This window comes from Lucilia cuprina, chromosome 4, assembly GCF_022045245.1.
Source record: "Lucilia cuprina isolate Lc7/37 chromosome 4, ASM2204524v1, whole genome shotgun sequence".
NCBI classification, from domain to species: domain Eukaryota; kingdom Metazoa; phylum Arthropoda; class Insecta; order Diptera; family Calliphoridae; genus Lucilia; species Lucilia cuprina.
The window spans coordinates 62,513,203-62,538,968 of NC_060952.1; the positions used below are offsets into that span (position 1 = coordinate 62,513,203).

The 25,766-nt window shown below is 29.6% G+C and overlaps 1 protein-coding gene across 1 annotated transcript in view; it reads left to right on the forward strand.

The window, feature by feature from the left end:
- LOC111688377 (myosin-I heavy chain) overlaps nt 1–25,448 on the forward strand; it is a 1,083,699-nt gene extending 1,058,251 nt beyond the window's left edge. Inside the window, exon 17 of the mRNA XM_046950624.1 lies at nt 25,182–25,448. Coding sequence (XP_046806580.1) covers nt 25,182–25,268 — 87 coding nt within the window. The 3' untranslated portion in view covers nt 25,269–25,448. The remainder of the gene's footprint in view (nt 1–25,181) is intronic.
- The last annotated feature ends 318 nt before the right edge of the window (nt 25,449–25,766 follow it).

Sequence of the window (25,766 nt, forward strand, 5' to 3'; positions counted from 1 at the left end):
AATTAATTTCAAAAATTTAGCTATTCCCTTATAACCGCATCTTAAAAATCGTCCTTCCAATTAGAGCTGAAAGGACAATTTTTGAGTTCATATCTTGGAACTACTGTTTTCTATATATTTTCTCTGGGCCATTATAATACAGTTATAATTTTCAAGTCTAGCTTCTTGATTGCAACTCGTAAGTTGGCTTTTAGGGTTGTTGCGATTTTGTTAATTTCGCTACTTTTTTTTGTCAATTTCTTGTTCTTGAAAATTTTACAACTTATAAATAACATAAAATCTTTTTATGAAACTTTCTTGTGAAACATACTGTTGATTAGTATAAAAACTCATGGTTGATGGCGTTACTTAACATTTATCGCATGCTACAATTTTTTTCCCCATAGTTAATCCATCTGATTAACACACTCAATTAATGCGTATATATACATATGTACATGTTTCTGTAATATTGCAATTACACTCATTGAGATTGTCAAATTCATTACCATATATGGTAATAATTCTGGTTTTGCATATTGACATTTACTTTGTCTTTTTCTCACGCATTATCAGTCGTATGTACAAACTATTTATTATTAATTGTTCTTTTTTTTACTACGCAATTATCATTTTAAAAACGCACATAATGATCTTACAAAAAATCCCAAATTCATTATCAAAGTGACCGTAGTGACAATAAGTCAAAATTAAGAAAAGGAGAAAAATAAAATACATACTCTAATAATTTTGTGATAATTAAGAATAATATATTCTCATGTGGCAAAAAATATATACTAAAGTTTATTAAATAGTTTTATTTTGTAAAGTTATATACGCTTAATTCCACATCCATAGTTTCATAAAAAGAACATTTTCCAAAGATCCATACATTGATAAAAGGTAAGAATGGAATTTATTAGGAAATCAAAGTGTAAAACAGATTATTTTTACTCCTTAAAGGAAATTTATTGCAATTTGGTCGTGGTTTTCCTCGATCTGCAACATTTTGGGAAAACCCCAAAAGTTACTAATTTAAAAACTTAAAAATCAACACGTGACGGAAAGTTTCACGTGAACCGGTTAGATTCAACGTGAGCCGTTAAGACTCCCAAATAAACCGCTAGGATTCCACGTGATTATCAACCTTCGTCAACGTGACAACAAATTTACACGTCGCCAGTTTACCACGTGATCTGAAGGTCGATTCCTGGAAAGTTCTTACAATCACGTGTTAAGATATCCTACTAAATTCGTCCAAATAACAAAGATTTTCTGAAAGTAAAACAATTCTAAAATAATTCCGAAGTCTAATATTATAATCAAAAATTTCAACCTAATATCTAAAATATATAATCTAACTTAATTCAAATTTCTTGTTAAAGAAAATATGTTTCACAAAACTTAATATTGTCTAAAATGATTTATTTTCCTTAAACTAATATTTCCTAATATTATGATTATTATATAAACCATGATAAAAATATGAAGGTAGTGTCATTCCGCTCTCACAAAAAAAAAAAAATTTTGAAGTTTGCTGGTATTTTCTGAAATTTGTTTTTTGTAAACATAAAAAAGTCGCTGCCACATGCGTTAAAGAGGAAACAGTTTAAGGGTTTTGTATTTTTTATGTGTAATTTATAGATATCAAATTAGTGTATAAGATTTTCTCATTCCGTTTGTAACCCACAAAAGTATAACTTGGCAATTTCGTGTAAAGTGGCCCAATTTTTAAAATCTATGTCTTACGATTTGGATGATATTTTCACCAAGGTTAGTACTAAGTATTAAATAGTAGGCCAGACACACATTCTCAACTCTATCGATCAAGAACTGCCGGTCTTAGAGGGAGTTGGACATTTTGGTCATACAGGGTTTTATTCAAATGACTGTAACTTATCAACTATCGGCGCGCAAATATTAGTTTATACAATATCCTTTAAGGGCTTATAGTCCCATAATGGACAGTTCTTGACCAACAGAGCTGAAAATTTGTGTCTAGCCTATCCGATAGTACTAACCTTGACTCGAAATTGCCCTATGTATACAATGGGTCCTTACAAGATTCTAATACAGACATGTCCTTATGTCTGTGGACCATGTTGTTATAAAATAAACTACTAAACGGATCATGTACTATATGTATGTATGTACTATAGCGGCTTCGGTCGATAGTAGCTGACCCTTAAAACTGGTAATTACAGTCTCTTGTAGCTTTAAATCACTTTGGTGGCCGTGGCAATGTAAATCATGGTAGATTTTTAGCGATATCTCTTTTTCTTTTTTTAATATTATTTAGCTCCTTTGATTTTATTTTTTTATATTTTCAAAAAATTCTGTGAGAAATTATTTTATATTTGACTTTTCAATAAGCAATATATGTAGTATTTTTGTAATGAGTATGGTAGCTCGATTTTATAAAATATCAGCAAACGTCAGAAGGTTAATATGGCGACAAAAAGAGAGAATGACATTACCTTGATATTTTTACCATGATATAAACTAAATAATTAATTTAGAAGATATACATGAATTTAAATTAAACCTCTATTCTAAATTTTAAATGAAATAGAATAAAAGTATTAAAATTCAGATTTAAAAAGTATTAAAATTCAGATTTAAGAAGATTGAAACGTTTAATGCTTTTAAATAACTTAAATTACTTTTCAAATGAATTCTCTATTGTTACATAAAATATCTCTTACATACCTTATATTTTATCTAAACCAATATACATATTTACTTTATTTTAAAAAGTAGTTTCTAATCTAAACTCCTAAAATGCTAATATAATTAAAATTTTCTACAAAATTTTAAGTTACTATATAACCATAAATAGTTATATACTTAATCCTAAATTTCCTATAAATACTTAAATTTTTATGATTATAATTTAAGTCGAATGTCGAAATTTCTTATCTAAAATCCTTAAAGTATCAAATAATTAGAATTATGTTATAAAATTTGAATTAATTAACTATTAAAAATCTAAAATTTTTCATAAAATATGTAACTAATTTAAAAACTTGGAATTAAGAAGCAATTATTGCACCGAATTGTATAATTATCAATTTTACTTCATTTATTACTATCTAAATTTGAATTTACATACAAATTGAATTTATCATACAACAAAATGTAAGAGTGTTTAAAAGTATTAAAATTAAATATAAAACAAAAACCAACCATGAAACATAACTAAAATATATACAAATGAATTGAAATGATACAAATGAAACAACTATTTTAAAATTTTAATGATTTAATACTTTTAAATATCTTAAAATAATTTTTAAAATTTACTAACTAAGTTTTTCGAGTGTAAACTAAAGTATCTCTATTTTACTTTATATTTTTTCTAAACCTATGTATATCTAAACATTCTATAATTACAAAAATAAGTTCTTTTTAAAGCTAATATTACAACAACATCATCATTATGGTTTGATTGCTGGGCCCTTCGATCGGAACATATTGAATTGAAACATCGTTTTTTTGGTTGTGAGTAAAATGTAAAATACTATTTATTTTTGTAATTATTTATCAATAGCTATTATAAGTTTCTCACTTATTTTGTCCGATAGTCCGATTCTTCTTTGTTTCACATTCCCTTTATTATTTCTTAAACTTATTTTTACATTTAGTATTATTTTGTCTTTCTTATGAATGAGTAAATATTTTGTTTTGTTTACATCATGATCTTTTTAACTTTTTCTTTTTATTTCAATAAATATCATTATAATTTGTTTTTGTAAATTATAAAACATGCAATTTTAAATTAATTAAAAGGTAGTATTGTCATTTTTAGGGACAGAAATGAAAATAAGGGTATATAAGTTCTGTCAAGGCGTCTGATAGTATTATGATCAGAAGGGTGGGAAATTGTACCCCAACGTGCTTTACATCTTGCACCTAGATTTGAATTTTTAATTGTTTGAAGCATTTTCTTTTATTTTAAATTTTATTTTAAATATTTTAAATACACTCTGTGGTATATGAAGGCAAGAGAGTGTATTATATGTTTGCGTCATGAAACCGGGTTAAGAACCGTATAGACCACTGAGCTAGCTAAACATCTTTATCTTGCTCTTAACCAAGTTTTTCTATTAAAAATTAGTTTCTTTTCTACCAAGACGTATATTCAATAATTTTTGTTATTCTTTCCGAAAAGACGCGTAACATATATGGCGCCCAACGTATAGGCCTCTGCAAAGTCAAGAAGTAAAAACTAGATCCATTTCGATTCTATAAAATCTAACAAATATGGTATTCAGTGACCTTGCAAGCTAATACAAAGCTCTAAGGAGCAAAGAATTTTGTTGAAAACATTTTAAGTTTTCTATGAAATCTATTTGTATTGGTTAATAAAATATTTTTCAAGTCTAGAACTTGCAAATCTCCAGCTAAGATGCTTAATTTCTTTTATGAGTCATAGTTTTCGTTTGAGTTACAAATCTCAGAATCTATTTGCAATATTTAGAAATTATGTATATATATAAATATATAACCAATTAAATTTTTTCCAGTTTTAAATAGTCCAAGTACCGAAAATAAAGTTTTAGTCTTGTTGCATTTAAGTACAGGGAAAAACTTCAGTGATGTAGAATTTCAATAAAGTCCATTACAATAACATTTTTGCTTTGTGTTCAATGTTGCGTATTGAAAATTTACATCTCAAAAATTTTATGAAAAAGTAGTCATACAGAGTATACATTCACTTTTTCGAACAATGACATATTATCTTTACTTTAGTATACATATGTTTGATCATGGTTTATCTTTCCCAACTGTTTATGAAATTTATATTGCAAAATCTAATTCATATTTTTCAACTTTAACATTTATTATTACACTTATTTATTATATTAACTACATATTTACTATTCTAACAATCTACTTATACATAAATTTTGAAAAACAACAAAAAAATATTGATATTTTAACACAATTTTTTTGCAAATATTTATTATATACAATTTCTGTTATATACATTTTTTTATTCTCCAAATTTCAAAACAAATCTTTTAAATACATTTCCTTACACAAATTTTAATTCAATTTATTAAAAGAAAATTGTTTTCACAAAAGCTTTTTGGTTATAGAGGAAAAATTTATTTTTTCATTACAAAATCTTTCCATTATTAGTATTAGATACACCTGAAAATTTTATAAAGATATATAGTTTTCTGCTTATTCGTAGTGAATACTAGACAGTCCGCGCGGGGAAATCTAAATATCTCTGGAATTCGAGGGCGAAGAAGTTCTTCTGCTTCTCGAAATAATATTTCAATCGAACTACAAGGTGCCATTCCCAAGTCACGTTCGAAAGTAGTACATTCTCCTACTGGCAATAAAAACAACCCTATTGAGAGAACTCAAAGCTCAAACAGCTTGACTTTATCTACTTCGGCTCCTAAACCTACAGCAGAACCTCAAAGTTCAGGTAGCTTACCTAGTTCCTCACTTTTTCAAGATATAGAAATCATGGATAATCAAGAACTTTCAGCACAAGCTCAGATTTTTGTTCCAATTAGTGGTAGAGTTTCAGCTACTGGAACAAATTCCATGCCAAATCCCCAGTATGAACAATCTGCAAACCAAAACATTAATGTACCAGTTGTTCCAATTAATGACAATATGAATTCAAACACTCCGTTCGATTCTCTAATAGCTCTCATGGAGCAAACGATGAGGAACACCCGTGAAGAATTCAGAAGAGAACTTAGCTCCATTAGAGATAGCATTTCACAAATTAGCTCTGTGAATCAACCAACCACATCTAGACCAAACTTCCAGCAAAATTTCTCTAGCTATAATACCCCAATTTCAAATAATAACCGATCATCAAATAACCAAGCTGATTCCTATCAAACTTCTGACAGTAATGTCAGATTAGAGAAGTGGAAAATCTCCTTCGATGGTTTGGGATCAGTTTCAGATTTTATATTTAAGGTTGAAACGCACAGCTCAAGATCCAAGAGCTCAGATGAACACTTGCTCTGTAACTTTCACGTCCTTTTAGAAGGAAAAGCTGAAAGCTGGTATTGGTTATTTACCAAACAAAACAAAAATATAACTTATCCTTTACTACGTCATGCGATTACGAATAAGTTTGGTCATCTTGAATCTGACCATGATATTTTTTTGAAAATGTCTCTTCGTAAACAACAATATAAAGAATCGTATGATGATTTCCATTGTACCATTGTGTCAATGAATCTCAGACTACAAAACCCACTTCCGGATGTGACATTGATCGACATCTTAAAGAAAAATTTGAATCCAAATTTAATGTTTTTACTCTTCAACGCTGAAACCAGGGACATTAATCATTTTCGTGACACAGCACGAAAAGCTGAAAAGGTCATTAGAGACACAAAATTTCAAAATCCCACTGGATTGTCTCGTAATGTGAGTGAAATTGATGTTTCTTCATCCGAATCTGTAGATTCTGATCTTTCAGATCCACAAGTTGAAGCAATAGCTCACTTGACAAGGAAACCGAGATTCGATTACTCAAATATTCAGTGTTGGAACTGCTCCTTGCTTGGACATTCGTATATCTACTGTTCTCAGGAGATAAAGAAGCCATTTTGTTTCAAGTGTGGTAATAAGGGCGTTTTGACTCCAAAATGTCCAAATAATCACAACCAGGGAAACAAGCAAATGGGCGAAATGGCTACCGGGGACACTCGTCCATCCCACAGAACCCCGAGTTCAAACTAGAATCGAATGTTTTCGATAAAACAAATTACCCTGAAAAGTCTACATTATTAGAATATAATTCAATTTCTACACAAACTGATCATACTTACAATATTTTACCAACCTTTAAAAATACCTCGATACTAGTCAAGAAACCTAGTTTCAAAATTATGAAATGTAGGCTTCGATATAAAAAGAGAAAACATTTCAGAAAAATTTTAGAATCTGCCTTGATCCACGGATCAGACGATCGACCTTTTGCTAAGGTAAAAGTCCTCAATGAACCCTTAACTGGTTTACTTGATTCAGGGGCAAACGTTTCCGTTTTAGGGAAGTCTTGCTTATCGTTTTTAGAAAAAATTCATATTTCATTTAATCCCATAAAGTCCTCAATTAAAACCGCTAGCAATGCTAAACAGGAAGTTATTGGTTATTGTACATTGCCCATTTTCTTTAAAGGTGTTACAAAGAACATAGATTTTTATTTAGTCCCGACACTGACCCAAAATGCATATTTCGGCATAAATTTTTGGCGTGAATTCGCTCTTGCCCCGGACATTGTTCCCTCCAGTTCTTCATATGTTTCTGAATTGTCCTTAGAAAACGATGAAAATGAAAATTTTCACAATCTCTCTCCTGAAGAAAAGTTAGATTTGGAGAAGACAATTCAAGAATTTCCCTCTTATGAAAAGCTTGGCCTAGGATGCACTGAACTCCTAGAGCATCATATTGATACCGGTGATGCGGTTCCAATTAAAAGCAGGCATTACCCACTGTCGCCACCTAGACAGGAAGAAGCCTATAGGGAAATCGACAGACTATTAAGCATGGGAGTTATAGAAGAATCCAATTCGCCTTGGTGTTCTCCTGCTGTTTTGGTCAGGAAACCTGGCAAAGTCAGACTATGTATCGACTGCAGAAAACTGAACTCAGTCACAAAGAAAGACTCTTATCCTTTGCCACACATAAACGGCTTATTGAGTAGACTAAAGGACACTTTCTTTATAACGGGGTTAGATTTGAAAGACGCATTCCTTCAAATAAAACTTACGGAATCGTCCAAATTTTGAGAAAACGGCTTTTTGCTGTTCTATGTACATATATATTATATGCTTTGGTCTCTCTGCAACCCCATAAATTATGGATGTTTTCATATATACGTCTGGTGTGTTTTTGTATGGGACCTATGTAGCATATGAAACTTTTGTCTCAATATGAAACTTGTTTAGTATTTAAAGTAACAATTAATATAAAGCAAATTTTAAAATTTGATTTTGATGGGAACGATTGTGGGGAACGGCTGCCTAAAGGTTGACCCTGAAAAAGTTCGATCCATTTCAGAATTTCCCTTACCAAAGACCCCAAAGCAAGTGCGTAGGTTCGTAGGCATGACAAATTGGTACAGGTCCTTTATTAGTAACTTTTCTGACCTTGCCGGCCCTCTTACAGATTGCCTACGAAAATCACAAAAACCTTTTCATTTGACAGATTCTGCTAAATCCTCTTTTGAGAGACTTAAATTGGCTTTATCATCAGCACCTGTATTGGCACAGCCCAATTTTTCGAAAGAATTCATTATACAGTGCGATGCGTCCAAGGTTGGTGTAGGAGGTGTTTTGTTCCAACACGACGATAATGGTAACGAGCACCCAATTTCGTACGTCTCTCAAAAGTTGAACAAGTCGCAAAGTAACTACACAGTTACTGAGTTAGAATGTCTGGCCGCTATAGTCTGTGTAAAAAAGTTTCGCCCATACATTGAGGGTCTCCCTTTCCGTATTGTAACGGATCACTCCTCTCTAAAGTGGCTCATGTCGCAAAAAGACTTGAGTGGACGTCTGGCCCGTTGGAGCCTTCAACTCCAAAGGTATGATTTCGTTATCGAGCATAGGAAAGGTCGTTTAAATGTAGCGCCAGACTGTCTATCGAGACAAGATGTAGACGAAGTGGTTTTGCCAGATGAGGCTCGTGAAATTGACTTATCTTCACCAGAGTTTAAAACAGATGAATATGAGGAGCTTAAGAAAACAATATTAGAGAAAAAAGATTTAAAAATTTCTAACAATCTTGTGTTTAAACGGGTACTGTTTAGACAAGGTGGTGTAGAGGAGGAGGAGTTGTGGAGACTATAGGTCCCAAAATCTCTTATCCAGGAAGTTTTAAAAACAGCCCATGATCCGAAAACCTCATGTCATGGAGGATTTCTTAAAACCTTGTCCAGAATTCGTCAGAAATACTTTTGGCCTACAATGGTTCAGGACGTAAAGTCATATGTTCAGATGTGTGATATTTGTAAATGTATAAAGTCGTCGAATCAGATCACAAGACCTTTAATGGGTAACCAAATGGTGACAAATAGACCCTTTGAAAGGATATATTGTGACTTTCTGGGTCCTTACCCATTGACTAAAGCGAAAAACTCTACAATTTTTATCTGCATGGATCATATGACAAAGTTCTTGTTTCTCAAACCACTTAAAACTGCGACAACAGCAAATGTTATTTTATTTTTCCAAACTGAATTGTTCCCAATGTTTGGTGTTCCAAGATATGTCCATAGCGACAACGGGAAACAATTTATTTCAAAGGAAATGACCGATGTTTTTAAACTTTACGAAATAAAGCATATAACTACTGGTTTCTATGCTCCTCATTCGAGCGCATCTGAGCGAGCTAATCGCGAAATTGTAACCAAAATACGTTGCTTTTTGAAAGACCACAATGAACATGGTGACTGGGATAAGTATATTCCCCAGATTCTATCAATTTTACGGAGTGACTACCATTCTTCAATCAAATGTTCCCCGTACTATGCAATGTTCGGTCAAAATATGGTATTACATGGCTCAACCTATAACATTTTAGAGAAAATTGGTTGCATAACAGGAGAGGATATTAGTATTCAAGACAATGTTTACAAGTTGGCTAAAATTAGGGAGCAAATAAGAAAAAATTTACATATTGCCCATGAAAAATCATGTAAAAACTATAATTTGCGAAGCAGACCAATTGGTTTTCAAGTTGGCCAAATTGTCTTCAGAAAAAACCATGTACTTAGTAACATGTCGAAGAAAATAAACCGAAAATTCATGCCAAAGTTCATAAAATGCAAAATAATGGAAAAAATTGGCAACAACCTATATGGTGTAGAAGACATGAAAGGTAAATACATTGGTAAATTTCATTCCTCTGATTTAAAAACTTGAGAATATACCCGGCTATTGTGGGTCGTGCCCCACGTGAACCAAAGAATAACAAAAATTAAATTTTTACTTTTATTTCCTTCTAACAAACAAAATCGTTTTACTGTTCGTCCTAAAAATATTTCATATTTTAAGTTCGAAGCAGTTTTGTTGCGATTTTGTTAATTTCGCTACTTTTTTGTCAATTTCTTGTTCTTGAAAATTTTACAACTTATAAATAACATAAAATCTTTATATGAAACTTTCTTGTGAAACATACTGTTGATTAGTAGAAAAACTCATGGTTGATGGCGTTACTTAACATTTATCGCATGCTACAATTTTTTTCCCCATAGTTAATCCATCTGATTAACACACTCAATTAATGCGTATATATACATATGTACATGTTTCTGTAATATTGCAATTACACTCATTGAGATTGTCAAATTCATTACCATATATGGTAATAATTCTGGTTTTGCATATTGACATTTACTTTGTCTTTTACTCACGCATTATCAGTCGTATGTACAAACTATTTATTATTAATTGTTCTTTTTTTTACTACGCAATTAACATTTTAAAAACGCACATAATGATCTTACAAAAAATCCCAAATTCATTATCAAAGTGACCGTAGTGCAATAAGTCAAAATTAAGAAAAGGAGAAAAATAAAATATACTCTAATAATTTTTGTGATAATTAAGAATAATATATTCTCATGTGGCAAAAAATATATACTAAAGTTTATTAAATAGTTTTATTTTTGTAAAGTTATATACGCTTAATTCCACATCCATAGTTCATAAAAAGAACATTTTTCAAAGATCCATACATTGATAAAGGTAAGAATGGAAATTTATTAGGAAATCAAAGTGTAAAACAGATTATTTTTACTCCTTAAAGGAAATTTATTGCAATTTGGTCGTGGTTTTCCTCGATCTGCAACATTTTGGGAAAACCCCAAAAGTTACTAATTTAAAAACTAAAAAAATCAACACGTGACGGAAAGTTTCACGTGAACCGGTTAGATTCAACGTGAGCCGTTAAGACTCCCAAATAAACGCTAGGATTCCACGTGATTATCAACTTCGTCAACGTGACAACAAATTTACACGTCGTCAGTTTACCACGTGATCTGAAGGTCGATTCCTGGAAAGTTCTTACAATCACGTGTTAAGATATCCTACTAAATTCGTCCAAATAACAAAGATTTTCTGAAAGTAAAATAATTCTAAAATAATTCCGAAGTCTAATATTATAATCAAAAATTTCAACCTAATATCTAAAAAATATATAATCTAACTTAATTCAAATTTTTGTTAAAGAAAATATGTTTCACAAAACTTAATATTGTCTAAATGATTTATTTTCCTTAAACTAATATTTCCTAATATTATGATTATTATATAAACCATGATAAAAATATGAAGGTAGTGTCATTCCGCTCTCACAAAAAAAAAAATTTTGAAGTTTGCTGGTTTTCTGAAATTTGTTTTTTGTAAACATAAAAAGTCGCTGCCACATGCGTTAAAGAGGAAACAGTTAAGGGTTTTTATTTTTTATGTGTAATTTATAGATATCAAATTAGTGTGTATAAGATTTTCTCATTCCGTTTGTAACCCACAAAAGTATAACTTGGCAATTTCGTGTAAAGTGGCCCAATTTTTAAAATCGATGTCTTACGATTTGGATGAAATTTTCACAAGGTTAGTACTAAGTATTAATAGTAGGCCAGACACACATTCTCAACTCTATCGATCAAGAACTGCGGTCTTAGAGGGAGTTGGACATTTTGTTCATACAGGGTTTTATTCAAATGACTGTAACTTATCAACTATCGGCGCGCAAATATTAGTTTATACAATATCCTTTAAGGGCTTATAGTCCCATAATGGACAGTTCTTGACCAACAGAGCTGAAAATTTGTGTTAGCCTATCCGATAGTACTAACCTTGACTCGAATTGCCCTATGTATACAATGGTCTTACAAGATTCTAATACAGACATGTCCTTATGTCTGTGGACCATGTTGTTATAAAATAAATACTAAACGGATCATGTACTATATGTATATATGTACTATAGCGGCTTCGGTCGATAGTAGCTGACCCTTAAAACTGGTAATTACAGTCTCTTGTAGCTTTAAATCACTTTGGTGGCCGTGGCAATGTAAATCATGGTAGATTTTTAGCGATATCTCTTTTTCTTTTTTTAATATTATTTAGCTCCTTTGATTTTATTTTTTTATATTTTCAAAAAATTCTGTGAGAAATTATTTTATATTTGACTTTTCAATAAGCAATATATGTAGTATTTTTGTAATGAGTATGGTAGCTCGATTTTATAAAATATCAGCAAACGTCAGAAGGTTAATATGGCGACAAAAAGAGAGAATGACATTACCTTGATATTTTTACCATGATATAAACTAAATAATTAATTTAGAAGATATACATGAATTTAAATTAAACCTCTATTCTAAATTTTAAATGAAATAGAATAAAAGTATTAAAATTCAGATTTAAAAAAATTAATATAAATAACGTAAATGAAGTAAAAGGCTTTTTAAGAAGATTGAAACTAATGCTTTTAAATAACTTAAATTACTTTTCAAATGAATTCTCTATTGTTACATAAAATATCTCTTACATACCTTATATTTTATCTAAACCAATATACATATTTACTTTATTTTAAAAAGTAGTTTCTAATCTAAACTCTTAAAATGCTAATATAATTAAAATTTTCTACAAAATTTTAAGTTACTATATAACCATAAATAGTTATATATTTAATCCTAAATTTCCTATAAATACTTAAATTTCTATGATTATAATTTAAGTCGAATGTCGAAATTTCTTATCTAAAATCCTTAAAGTATCAAATAATTAGAATTATGTTATAAAATTTGAATTTATTAACTATTAAAAATCTAAAATTTTTCATAAAATATGTAACTAATTTAAAAACTTGGAATTAAGAAGCAATTATTGCACCGAATTGTATAATTATCAATTTTACTTCATTTATTACTATCTAAATTTGAATTTACATACAAATTGAATTTATCATACAACAAAATGTAAGAGTGTTTAAAAGTATTAAAATTAAAATTATAAAACAAAAACCAACCATGAAACATAACTAAAATATATACAAATGAATTGAAATGATACAAATGAAACAACTATTTTAAAATTTTAATGATTTAATACTTTTAAATATCTTAAAATAATTTTTAAAATTTACTAACTAAGTTTTTCGAGTGTAAACTAAAGTATCTCTATTTTACTTTATATTTTTTCTAAACCTATGTATATCTAAACATTCTATAATTACAAAAATAAGTTCTTTTTAAAGCTAATATTACAACAACATCATCATTATGGTTTGATTGCTGGGCCCTTCGATCGGAACATATTGAATTGAAACATCGTTTTTTTGGTTGTGAGTAAAATGTAAAATACTATTTATTTTTGTAATTATTTATCAATAGCTATTATAAGTTTCTCACTTATTTTGTCCGATAGTCCGATTCTTCTTTGTTTCACATTGCCTTTATTATTTCTTAAGCTTCTTTTTACATTTAGTATTATTTTGTCTTTCTTATAATTGAGTAAATATTTTGTTTTGTTTACATTATGATCTTTTTAACTTTTTCTTTTTATTTCAATTAATATCATTATAATTTGTTTTTGTAAATTATAAAACATGCAATTTTAAATTAATTAAAAGGGAAGGATAAACCAGACAAATATGTTGCTTTTGTAGGTAGATAGTATTGTCATTTTTAGGGACAGAAATGAAAATAAGGGTATATAAGTTCTGTCAAGGCGTCTTATAGTATTATGATCAGAAGGGTGGGAAAATTGTACTCCAATGTGCTTTACATCTTGCACCTAGATTTGAATTTTTAATTGTTTGAAGCATTTTCTTTTATTTTTAATACACTCTGTGGTATTTGAAGGCAAGAGAGTGTATTATATGTTTGCGTCATGAAACCGGGTTAAGAACTGTATAGACCACTGAGCTAGCTAAACATCTTTATCTTGCCCTTAACCAAGTTTTTCTATTAAAAATTAGTTTTTTTCTACCAAGACGAATAATAAAATAATTTTTGTTATTCTTTCCGAAACGACGCGTAACAGGGTCACTGTCGTTTTTAAATCTCCAAACTACGGCCTAGTTTCCACAGGGGAGGAATACTCTATATTTTTTTTAAAGGATCTCTACCTTATACCATACATAGTATCCTTTTATAATTGAATTCGATCAATACCTTGCCCTAAAATATAGTTCTATACCATAATTTTGCCACCGCGAAACGTAATATTCTTCAGGTCCAGTTTCTATCCCCTTACAAATGTCCTAAAACTAAATGTTCTAACTAAATTTGTACACGTCATAAAAAGGATATTTTTTCATATTAATTCGACCTGTTTATATTATCTTTGGCAATGAGTAGACGAATAGAACGATTCTTTCTAAAACTAAGACGTTTTCCCGCAGGCCGACTATAACCAATGACAGTCTAAATTTACATTTAATTAACAATAGGAGTACTTATTTCGAACTGTTTATTAATAACTATCCTAGAGGAGGACTTTTTTGGAATTTTTCGAATTCTATTGTCATCAAATTATCCTGTATTAGAGCAGTTTTATGAAGTCTTCAACCCATATGTTGAGTTTTCAGTGAATACTTCTTATCAAATTTTTAAATATTTTTGAAAGTGTTGATTTATTCATTAAATATTAATTACAGATCAACAAATGTTAGGTAAAATATTAAAAGATGTATTAAAATCGTTTCTTGTTTTGCTTTTTAAATCGGAAATCTCGAAAAAAAATAAAAAACGAGAAAATTATTAAAATAAAGACTACCTTGAAATAGCAGTAAATAACGATGCTTTTTACAGAGTTATTTGGCATATTTTTTTAGTAAGAGTCTTCTTTTCTGTAAAAGTTGGAAAGTTTCCAATGTTATTTAGTTTTTTTTTCTGAATTTAAATAATTATGTTTTTGTTTTTTTGTTAATTTTGGTAAATATATGTTTATTAATAATAATTATTAATAATATATCAATAATAAGTTTAGAATTTCAACCAATTCTGAAATATTTGGAAAAGTTTCCATTGTTTTGTCAACCACTGTAATTAAGTTTCTTACGAGCAAAAATCTATTAACCTAATTTTATTAAGATTGGTCCATAATTAACCCTTCCCCTCATAAAAGGTCCACCTTTGAAAATGACTTTAACGCCTTTATTTGACCCTAGGCCCCATACAAACCCCCCTTCAAAAATGTCTTAAACGTCTAAAATTGACTTGTAACCATTTGTATCGCAATGAAACTCAACAAAACTAACTATTATTTGAAAACATATCCTTTTCCCAAAATTACCGAGGATCGGCCCATATTTGACCTTTATAAAGCTTCATTTGGAAAATTTTGTTTTTTTATCAATAAATTGATTAAATACTTTTGAATTAAGGTAAAATTCAACATAAAAGTTTCTTTATGAAATATAAAAATTTTAAAAATATACTTATGGTGTAGGGCATATAGTAGTATATAGGCAAAACTAATTGTCAAGGTCCTAAGTCCCCTGTCAAAGACCTAACTGGTGAGAATGTATTAGTAGAAGCACAAAAATGAACACAAAAGTACTAAATAAAAAATTTTTTGGACGTTATTTTCTTTGTGTGTTATAAATGAAATTTTATATGGCAGTGAATGAAAATATTAGTTATTTATTTTTTTGAAAATATATTTTATCTTAAAACATATTATAAACACATCTTTTACACTTATGGTGTAGGGCATATAGTCGTATATAGGCAAAACTAATTGTCAAGGTCCTAAGTCCCCTGTCAAAGACCTAACTGGTGAGAATGTATTAGTAGAAGCACAAAAATAAACACAAAAGTACTAAATAAAAAATTTTTTGGACGTTATTTTCTTTGTGTGTTATTAATGAAATTTTATATGGCAGTGAATGAAAATATTAGTTATTTATTTTTTTGAAAATATATTTTATCTTAAAACATATTATAAACACATCTTTTTGTTATTTTTTTTTTTTTGTTAAATTAAAAAAGTATGTAAAATACTTTTTTAATTTTCAATACTAAAATGTACAGCTTTTCATTTTTCAATTTTAATTAAAATAAAATGTCATAGAATAAAAAATATTTTTTTGTTTGTAAAATATAAATTATTTTCGGGGTTTTAAATAAATGAAAAGTGTTGAAAAAAATAATTAACATTAAGTTTAAGTGATAAGACAAACTAATAAGTAAGTGGTAATATCCTCGCAATTTTGCGAAGAAAATTTGAAGTTTAGTGAGTGCGTTTAGTTCTTGATTGTTTGTTTTGTTCTCTCAGAGCTCGTCTGTGTGAAGAGATTAAAAATTTTTCTTTGAAAACCCCTTCAGTTTCGCCTATATGTACTACTATATGGTGTAGGGTATTATATGGTCGCCATGCCCGACTATACTCTCCTACTTGTTTTCTATTAAAATATAACCTATCAGGGAATTCGTAAAACCAAGAACTCAAATTCGTAAATTCCGGTGATGAAAATATTTCCGGATTTTTCTTATTAAAATTATATACTATTTACAAAAAAAAAAAAACATTTATACATAAATACTAGCAACAAACAATTATTTTTCTAAAACAATAATACAAATTAGTTCTATTTATACTGAAATTAAAGCTAGTATTTTATCAGGAACAGATAAATTATTTATTTTATATAATACACAAAATTTTTTGTACCCGGCGTTGCCCGGTGTTTTAAGTAGTTTCATAACATTATACTTAAAAATTCATTCATTCACAATTTTTAAGGAAATTGATGAAGAAATTCCTTAAAAAAATTTTGTTAACAATATTTAATAAAATATATTTTAGTTATATTTAACTAAAGAAAATAAGTACTTTTGGTATCAAAAGTACTAATTTTAACAGCCTTTCACCCATTTTACCCCTTTTGCGCCCTCCTAATAACAAATAATTACACTTTTTATAATGTTTATAAAAAACCGACTTTTGAAGAAACCGGTTTGTCGGTTAACCGAAATCCGGTTTACTGGTTAATCGAGAACAAAAAAAAACCGTTAAACCGGTTAACTGAAATGAACGGAAATCTATTAAATATACTTATATTTAGTTGAATGAGAATACTTTGCGAAAATTATGAATTGCTGAATAAGATATTTGCACTTTTTAGTTTAGCTATGCCACAGTGGGGCAGAATGGAAATTTTTTGGAAAAAAATCTGGCATTTCTAAACGGCTGATCCGATCCTGATAAAATTTGGCGTGAGCATAGCCAAGGAGCATTCGAGTTTAAGTTTTGAAGATGATGCCCCAGGGACGCAGCTGTGGCGGCTCAAAGTAGGGTACCTACGACATGTAAAATTTTTAAACTCGTGCCATTTTTTTGTTTTTCACCCAAATACAAATATTTTTATATTTTCTGAAAGCGCTCGACAAGATCTTGAAAAAACATGCTTGGACATACTACTTATCTCTTATAGGCATTTAAAAATTTAGTGATACAAAATTTACCATACCTTGGTCCGCCTTTTTTTGAATACCGGGCGTAATTTTGGACCCAATGGACTCAATTTTAGTTAGACAACAAAATTTCCAATAATATACAAAAAATTTCAGATCAATATCGTTTACAGATCCAAAAATATACGTTTTTTAATTCAAAAATTCCAAAAATTTTAGATTTTTGCAGTTTTTTTGCCCAAAATGTGTCTTAACTCTTTTATTAATAAAATAAAATTTTCTTTAAGAACATATAACAATTTTATAGTTTTCTAAAAGGTATCTTTACGCAGAACGCTTTGGCGTAAAAAACTTGTCCTATTTTTGGAAAATGTTGCCACTGCGTCCTTCCGAATATGACCTATTTTTTTATCAAAACTTCAACTTTGGGCGACATGTTCTAAAATCCCAAAGCTGGGATCAGAAAACTTAAAGTAAAAAAAGTTTGGAAACCTCAATATGTTTTTCTATTTACTTCAAAAGTATTTTCCCAGCCCTGAAAGAAATGTGGACCCTATGGGCAAAAATGTAAAAAATCCCCATTTTTGGGATTTTTCATTCCTATTTTTGGGAATTGCGGGATGCCCTTTGACCTTTTCAATTTTTTTTTTGCATTTTCTTATTTGAAATGACGAATTTAACAAGCGTTGAAGATTTCATTGAGTTTTGTTCATAAATAAAGATTTTGTCATATATTACATATTTGTTTAATTTCTAAAACTATGATTTATATCAAAATTTTAATAGGGTCGCAGATAGCTACAACAATTTAGTCCATATTTATCCCTTAATATCGTTTTTTAGTTAGATATGGAAATTCTCGACCCTTTACAAAAAAATTTCAAGCCACTATCTCAATTACATTCAAAAATATGTTCATTTAAACCTGTGTCCTTTAATTTCATATTTTTCATATTTTAGTATTAAGTATGACAGAACATGTTTAAATCTTATATTTACCTATTTTCTATTTGTTTGCTTATCCTTATAATTGAAAGATCCTATTATGCTTAAATTTTCAAAAATTTATAACTATTTTTTACCTAAATTTTTTCGACAGATCATTTCGTTCTGTTTCGTTTATGATCATATAGGTAAAAATATACAGGTAATGACAATTTCGATTCATTCACCAATAAGAAATATCAATTACTGAATTACAGGTTATAGTAATATAGTCCTAAATGTTAATAGGTAGACAGTTCGTAATTTTTTACTTTGGAATTCCTGTATCTGAAATGACAAGAATTGGTATATAAGTAAACTTCTCAGATTTTAAGTACCATATTTAATAAATCTACAATGAAGATTACATTAAAGTACGAAGAGTTGTGTTCCGTTTTATGGAGTGTATCTTCCAAAGGGCCAGAAAGAATTGAAGTAGACAAAGCAGGCATATCAAAAATTGATGTAAAAAGTAAGTCTGTGGATGGAAATCAAAAGAAATTTCGATTAAAATTTTGTAGTTGGATGGAAACTACTACGGAAATCTCAACTTACAACACATCAGCAGGAGCGCCTTGCAAGTCATACGAAGACTTATGATCAAGGTCAAAAACAAGAGGGTCACACAAAAACTTTTTTCAATCTCAAATGAGGAAATTGCTGATACATTTAACGAAATGCTGAAAAAGGAAAACCAACCTATGGATGCCGTACATATTGCAACTATTCTTCCTAATGCATCACCAAAACGATTTAAACGAATTGTGGAAAGTATACCAACTCCAACATCACAATCAAATTTTACTGAAGAGGAGGCAATAGCGCTTATGTTGGAACTGGGTCTCAGTCGAAATAAGTACCAAATATTAAGGAAAGCTCTGCATGAAAAAGGACACAATATATTACCATCATACAAGGCTATCCAGAAAAAAAACAAATGATGGTAGGATACGATCACCTATTGCTGTTAATGATGTGGAAGCTTGTATTGATATATCATCTTTGCTCGAAAACACAGCATCAAGAATTGTGTCAGACTTTTCAGAAGACCAACTAAGGAAAATTCATAACTGTGATGTTGTCTTAATGTGTAAGTGGGGATGTGACGGTTTATCAGAATACAAACAAGCTTGTGGAAGTCGGACATTAGCAGACTACAAAAGTGTATTTATGTCATCATTAGTGCCATTACGAATTCGTTCATATTCCCTTAATCCATCATCGTCAAGCATCGGAAATTCATTTGAAGATATATGGATCAATACAACTCCGGTTTCAAAAAATTTTTGCAGACCCATTGGATTTGAATATATAAAGAAGTCAAAGAAAACAACGAAAGATTTAGTGGAATATTTAAAAGATGAAATAAATGCACTGGAGCCCATTTGCATAAAAATAAAGGAATTCTCTATTAACGTATCATATCAGCTAAGCTTAACAATGATTGATGGAAAGGTCAGCAATGCCATAACAGAAACTTCTTCCTTCTGGAGATGCTCATATTGAGTAATGAGAAAAAGTCGCAATTCTCAAATATAAACAAAAGCAGAAGTATTAATGAAGAAGTCCTGTCTTTCGGAAATTCACCACTTCATGCCAGATACAATTTTTGGATTACTTTTTACACATAGCATACGACCTCAAATATAGAAGTGTGCCAGAGAATCTTACTAAATCAACAAAAAATAATGAAGAATTGAATGAACTGAGAGCTGCGGAAAAAAACAGAATCCAAGAAGAATTTAAAGTTCAGATGGGATTAAACATCAACAAACCACTTCCAAGTTGCGGTACTACAAATGACGGTAATACGGCGAGAAGGTTTTTTCGTGATTTTGAAATTACTTCAAAAATAACTGGAATCGACAAGGAGTTGCTTCGAAGAGTTAACACTATTTTAATGGCACTGAATAGTAAACATAAAATTAATGGAAATCGATTTGTAATTTGAAATTTCTAAATTACTTGTATCTCTGTATCCATGGAGGGAACTAACACCAACAGTACACAAAGTATTGTGTCATGGTCAAATAATAATTGAATCGAATATTCTTCCACTTGGAGAGTTAACAGAAGAAGCCCAGGAAGCGAGGAATCGAGATTTTAAGCATGTTCAACTTTTCAGCTCAAGAAAATGCTCCAGGCAATCACTTTTACTTCTATCTTTTGATCCTGTTCTTTCAACTATGCGAAAAAGATGGATTTGTTATGAAACTCTATCATCTCAAAACGAGGAAGATTTAAAGGACTTATATTACCTTCTGGATATGTATACCGATATGACAGATTATTTTATAGAAAATAAGTAGTGTTAGGAATTAACTTTATAAGTAGCTTGTAAGAATTAATTGTATTATGTTTAAGATAAACAGTTCAAATAAAAAAGCTATTATACTAACTGATGATATTGTATTAAATTGTGTTTTATATTTCGGTGGGCGGGAAAGGTGGTTTGTGTGGGGTGATTTAGGTGTTGTTGTGCGTGGCTCATATTAAAATTATATTTTTTATTGTATATACAATGTTATAGTCTTTAATAAAATAATTAACTAAATAATTTTTAAAAATTGTCCAAATATTTTATTCAACACCAAATTTATGTTCTGTCATACTTAATACTAAAATATGAAAAAGATGAAATTAAAGGACACAGGTTTAAATGAACATATTTTTGAATGTAATTGAGATATTGGCTTGAAATTTTTTGTAAAGGGTCGAGAATTTCCATATCTAACTAAAAAATGATATTAAGGGACAAATATGGACTAAATTGTTGTAGCTATCTGCGACCCTATTAAAATTTTGATATAAATCATAGTTTTAGAAATTTAACAAATATGTAATATATGACAAAATCTTTATTTATGAACAAAACTCAATGAATTTTTCAACGCTTGTTAAATTTGTCATTTTAAATAAGAAAATGCAAAAAAAAATTGAAAATGTCAAAGGACATCCCGCAATTCCCAAAAATAGGAATGAAAATCCCAAAAATGGGATTTTTTAAATGATATTGATCTGAAATTTTTTGTATTTATAGGAAATTTTGTTGTCTAACTAACAAGAAAAAGTGAGTCCATTTGGTCCAAAATTACGCCTGGTATTCAAAAAAAGGCGGACCAAGGTATGGTAAATTTTGTATCACTAAATTTTTAAATGCCTATAACTCGGATATTATAAGATATAAGTAGTATGTCCAAGCAAGTTTTTTCAAGATCTCGTCGAGCGCTTTCAGAAAATATAAATCTTTGTATTTGGGTGAAAAACAAAAAAATGGCACGAGTTTAAAAATTTTACATGTCGTAGGTACCCTACTTTGAGCCGCCATAGCTCCGTCCCTGGGGCATCTGCGGGGTTCATCTTCAAAACTTAAACTCGAATACTCCTTGGCTACGCTCACGCCAATTTTATCAGGATCGGATCAGCCGTTTAGAAATGCCAGATTTATTTCCAAAAAATTTCCATTCTGCCCCACTGTGCTATGTACAGTAATATATCATAAGAAAGCAATCTTATACAGATCTGAAGCTACAATTGATTAGTTAGGTACATGGAAGTAGTCAGAGGAGGGATAAATTGACCTTGCTATTGATACTATTTATGTATGTACTAAATATGAGAAAAATAATAACAATATTTGTAAAAAAAAATTTTCTGCAATCTTTTCTGAAATTGATGTTAAAACTTCCGTTTTTGAGAGCTTATAACGGAAAAGATAATTATAATTTTTGTTACAGTATTTCTAGTCCATAAAACGACTTAGTGTATTATAACGGGCATATAAACTCAAAAATAATTTAAAAATTTTGAAATGGACCAAACTATTGTTTATATTATGTATTATTCTGTATAAATTAAAAATTACGACAATTTTGACACATATTTCCAAAAAAAAAAAAAAACAAAACAAAAATAATATGCCGCTCCAACCCACACAAATTTATCATTTAAAAGCCAACTTTTTACTTGTTTCCTGAAATTGTTAATCTTTATTTAATATAAATAAAATCTTTTTAACATATCCTAACTTTTGTGTAACACGAACGTAGAATAATATTTAAAAATTTGTATACAAATTGTTAAAAATGTGATTTTTTGTCAAAAAAAACATACATTTTTGTTCTAAAAATTTCAAAATTAACCGAGACATAAAAGCCGAATAACCCCGATAACCGAAAATCGATGTTGTCTAAAAACCGGTTCATAAAAAAACGAAATATGCAATAAAAACCGGGTAACCGGTTTATAAACACTAACTTTTAATTCCTTAATAATAATTTAATTCCGGACAGACGGACATGTCTTAATCGACTCAAAAAATGATTCTGAATCGATCGGTATTCTTTAAGGTGGATATTGGACCAATATTTTTGTATGTTACAAACATCAGCACAAACGTTTAATACCCTGCCCACTATAGTGGTGTAGGGTATAAAAAGTTCAAATGGGGAGGTACGGTTGTATGGGGCTAGGTGAAATAATGGACCGATTTCAACCATTTTCAATAGGCTTCGTCCATGTGCCAAAAAACATGCTTGATCCAAATTTCATCAAATTATCTTGAAAATTGCGGCCTGTACCTTGCGCACAAGGTTTACATCGACAACCAGCCGGACAGACGGACGGACATGTCTTAATCGAATCAAAAAATGATTCTAAATCAATTGGTATACTCTATGGTGGGTATTATACCAATATTTTTTATGTTACAAACATCAGCACAAACGTATAATACCCTCCCCACTATAGTGCTGTAGTGTATAAACAGCGTTATAAATATCAATGTGTTTCTCATTATAAAGAATATAATTATAATAATATAATTATAATACACCAGTCAGTATGTATGTTAAAAATTGGGATTATTAAAAAAATAAAGCATTTGGTTTGTTTTTTTAACTTTATTTCGGAATATTTTTACTTTTTTTTTGCAAAAAAGAGATTTTTTTAAGAGGGCTTAAAGGGGAGTATGGCAAAATATGGTCCTATCCTTAAAAATGTTTGTAGGGGGAGTTAAGTCTTCTTCAATATTATTTATGTAGAATTTAAGAGTGTTATTAGTGTTTGTAAGTGAATTTTGACTTTAAGTCATTTTCTGAAGGGGAGTTTGCATGGGGGATAGGGTCAAATGAAGCCCGATCATTACAAAAATCGGTAGTGTGATTTAAAGTTCTATAAAACTAAGTTTTGTCGACTTTTGTTAACATTATAGATCATTTAAATTAATTATAAGCCAAAAGGCCCTATTTGGGGGTACGGTTGTATGGGGGCTAGTCGAAATAATGGACCGATTTTAACCATTTTCAATAGGCTTCGTCCTTGGGCCAAAAGAAGCGTGCGTCCATCCAATTATCTTGAAATTGCGACCTGTACCTTGCTCACAAGGTTTACATGGACAGTCAGGTTTACACGGACATAGCTTAATCGACTCAGAAAATGATTCTAAGCCGATTGGTATACTTTAAGGTGGGTATAGGACGAATATTTTTGTATGTTACAAACATCAACACAAACCCAATATACCCTCCCCACTAAAGTGGTGTAGGGTATAAATACAAAATTTAGGTTTGTAAAGCACTCGTACGAATCTTGAATAACACTAAATTTATTTATAAAACTAAAAACTTAAGAACTATTAAATAAAATCTGAAAACTAACTTAGTACTAAGATAAGACCTCATACACTCTTTTTATACATTCAATCTTATCAATTTCATATCTCCATCTAAGGGAGGATTTTCAAGTGCGCTAGTGATAAGAATATGGTGGTGAAAAAAATTTATCAACTTTAACAATTTCATTTGAAAAGTTGAAATCAATGTTATCTACCTAGGGATTTAATAAAATTTGTCGTTTTTATCGCTTTTATATGTAAACAATTCCAAATGTTTATGTTTTGTTTGACAAATTTGAATTGAAAAATAATTTAAAAAGAAAAATTATTTTTGTAAATTTTTTTCTAAAAGATTTTTTATGAATGAAAATTTCAAATTATGAAATATATAATAATATATAATAGATATTAGACGACACATGGTTTCGAATATCTAAATACCTGCAAATAAACGTTTATTTAAAATTTCACGTGAACTAACTAGAGACTAAATAATTTCATGAAATTGAAAAAAAAAATGTTACTGATATGTTAGAAATATTTTACAATACAAACAGAGTACTAATTCAGCAAAATTTTTCCATAAAATGTTCATTACCATTTTTTTGTATGAAGTTTTTAAAAATTTTACGTGAAATTTTAAACAGAGTACCAAGTTTTAAGTTAAATTTTTTTTGGTAGATATCCCACTTGAATCACATTACGGGACTATAGAGCCCTTTAAGCTTTCTTTTAGGCAAAAAAAAATACCTATTTAGAAAACAAAAATTAAAAAAAAAACAACAATTTGAAAACTTTTTTTAAACAATGAAGATAGCTATCTGAACTCCTTTTGCTACGACAAATAGGTGAATAAAACCATGTATGACCAAGATGTCTAACTTTGACCCCTTCTAATTCCGTCAGTTCTTGGCCGATAGAATTGTCTGTGTATATTTGAGTAGGATTTACATGAAAGTTTTTTATGAACAAATTTTGGGGGAATTCGATTTAAAAATTGTGATTTTTTGAAGTCATCAAGCTTAAGATTAACACTGGGAAGAGGAGATAAAAATAAATTTTAATATTATATAGTTAAACTTTTATTGTTTTAATCTCATTTATATTAATCTGCAATAAATTTGTATGCAGTTTTTCTTAATATAATATAACAATATACAATATTTAACAATTTTTTTATTACAGGCATTCCAAATAGCAACACTTATTAAAGAATATACGGAAATAGTAAAGACACGAAAAAATATAGAAGACACTTCTAGTATGCAATAAGGCGATGCTTTTAGATAATTGGAAGAGGCGAGTGAATTGTATATACAACCATTATCTGAAGTAATAATAGTAATTAATTTTATTAGCTAAAGCTCACATTTAAAATATGTTATGTTCTATTACCAATATATTTCAAGTTTAATGCAATATTTCGTAATAAAAATTATATAACTTTAAAAATTATATGTAAATATTAGTAAATGAAGGTAAGTTATTGTATAAAGTGTGACGTGTTGATATCTTTGATTTATTTAAATATAACGTTGGTAGGAGAAGCGGACAGAACTAACGGACAGAGTGACGAAAGTGTATTAAAAGTGGACACTATAATTTTCAGGGACTGTATTGGTGAGGATGGTGGTGACAGGGACGTATCTTTAGACGGAGGACTTGTGATAGTCTACTATGGGATTGGTGGTGTTGGTTACCAAAAGTTTACTAGTTAGTTCCTACTAATGTCAATCTTGGGAAGCGTTACGCACGTGCTCTGTTATCTAG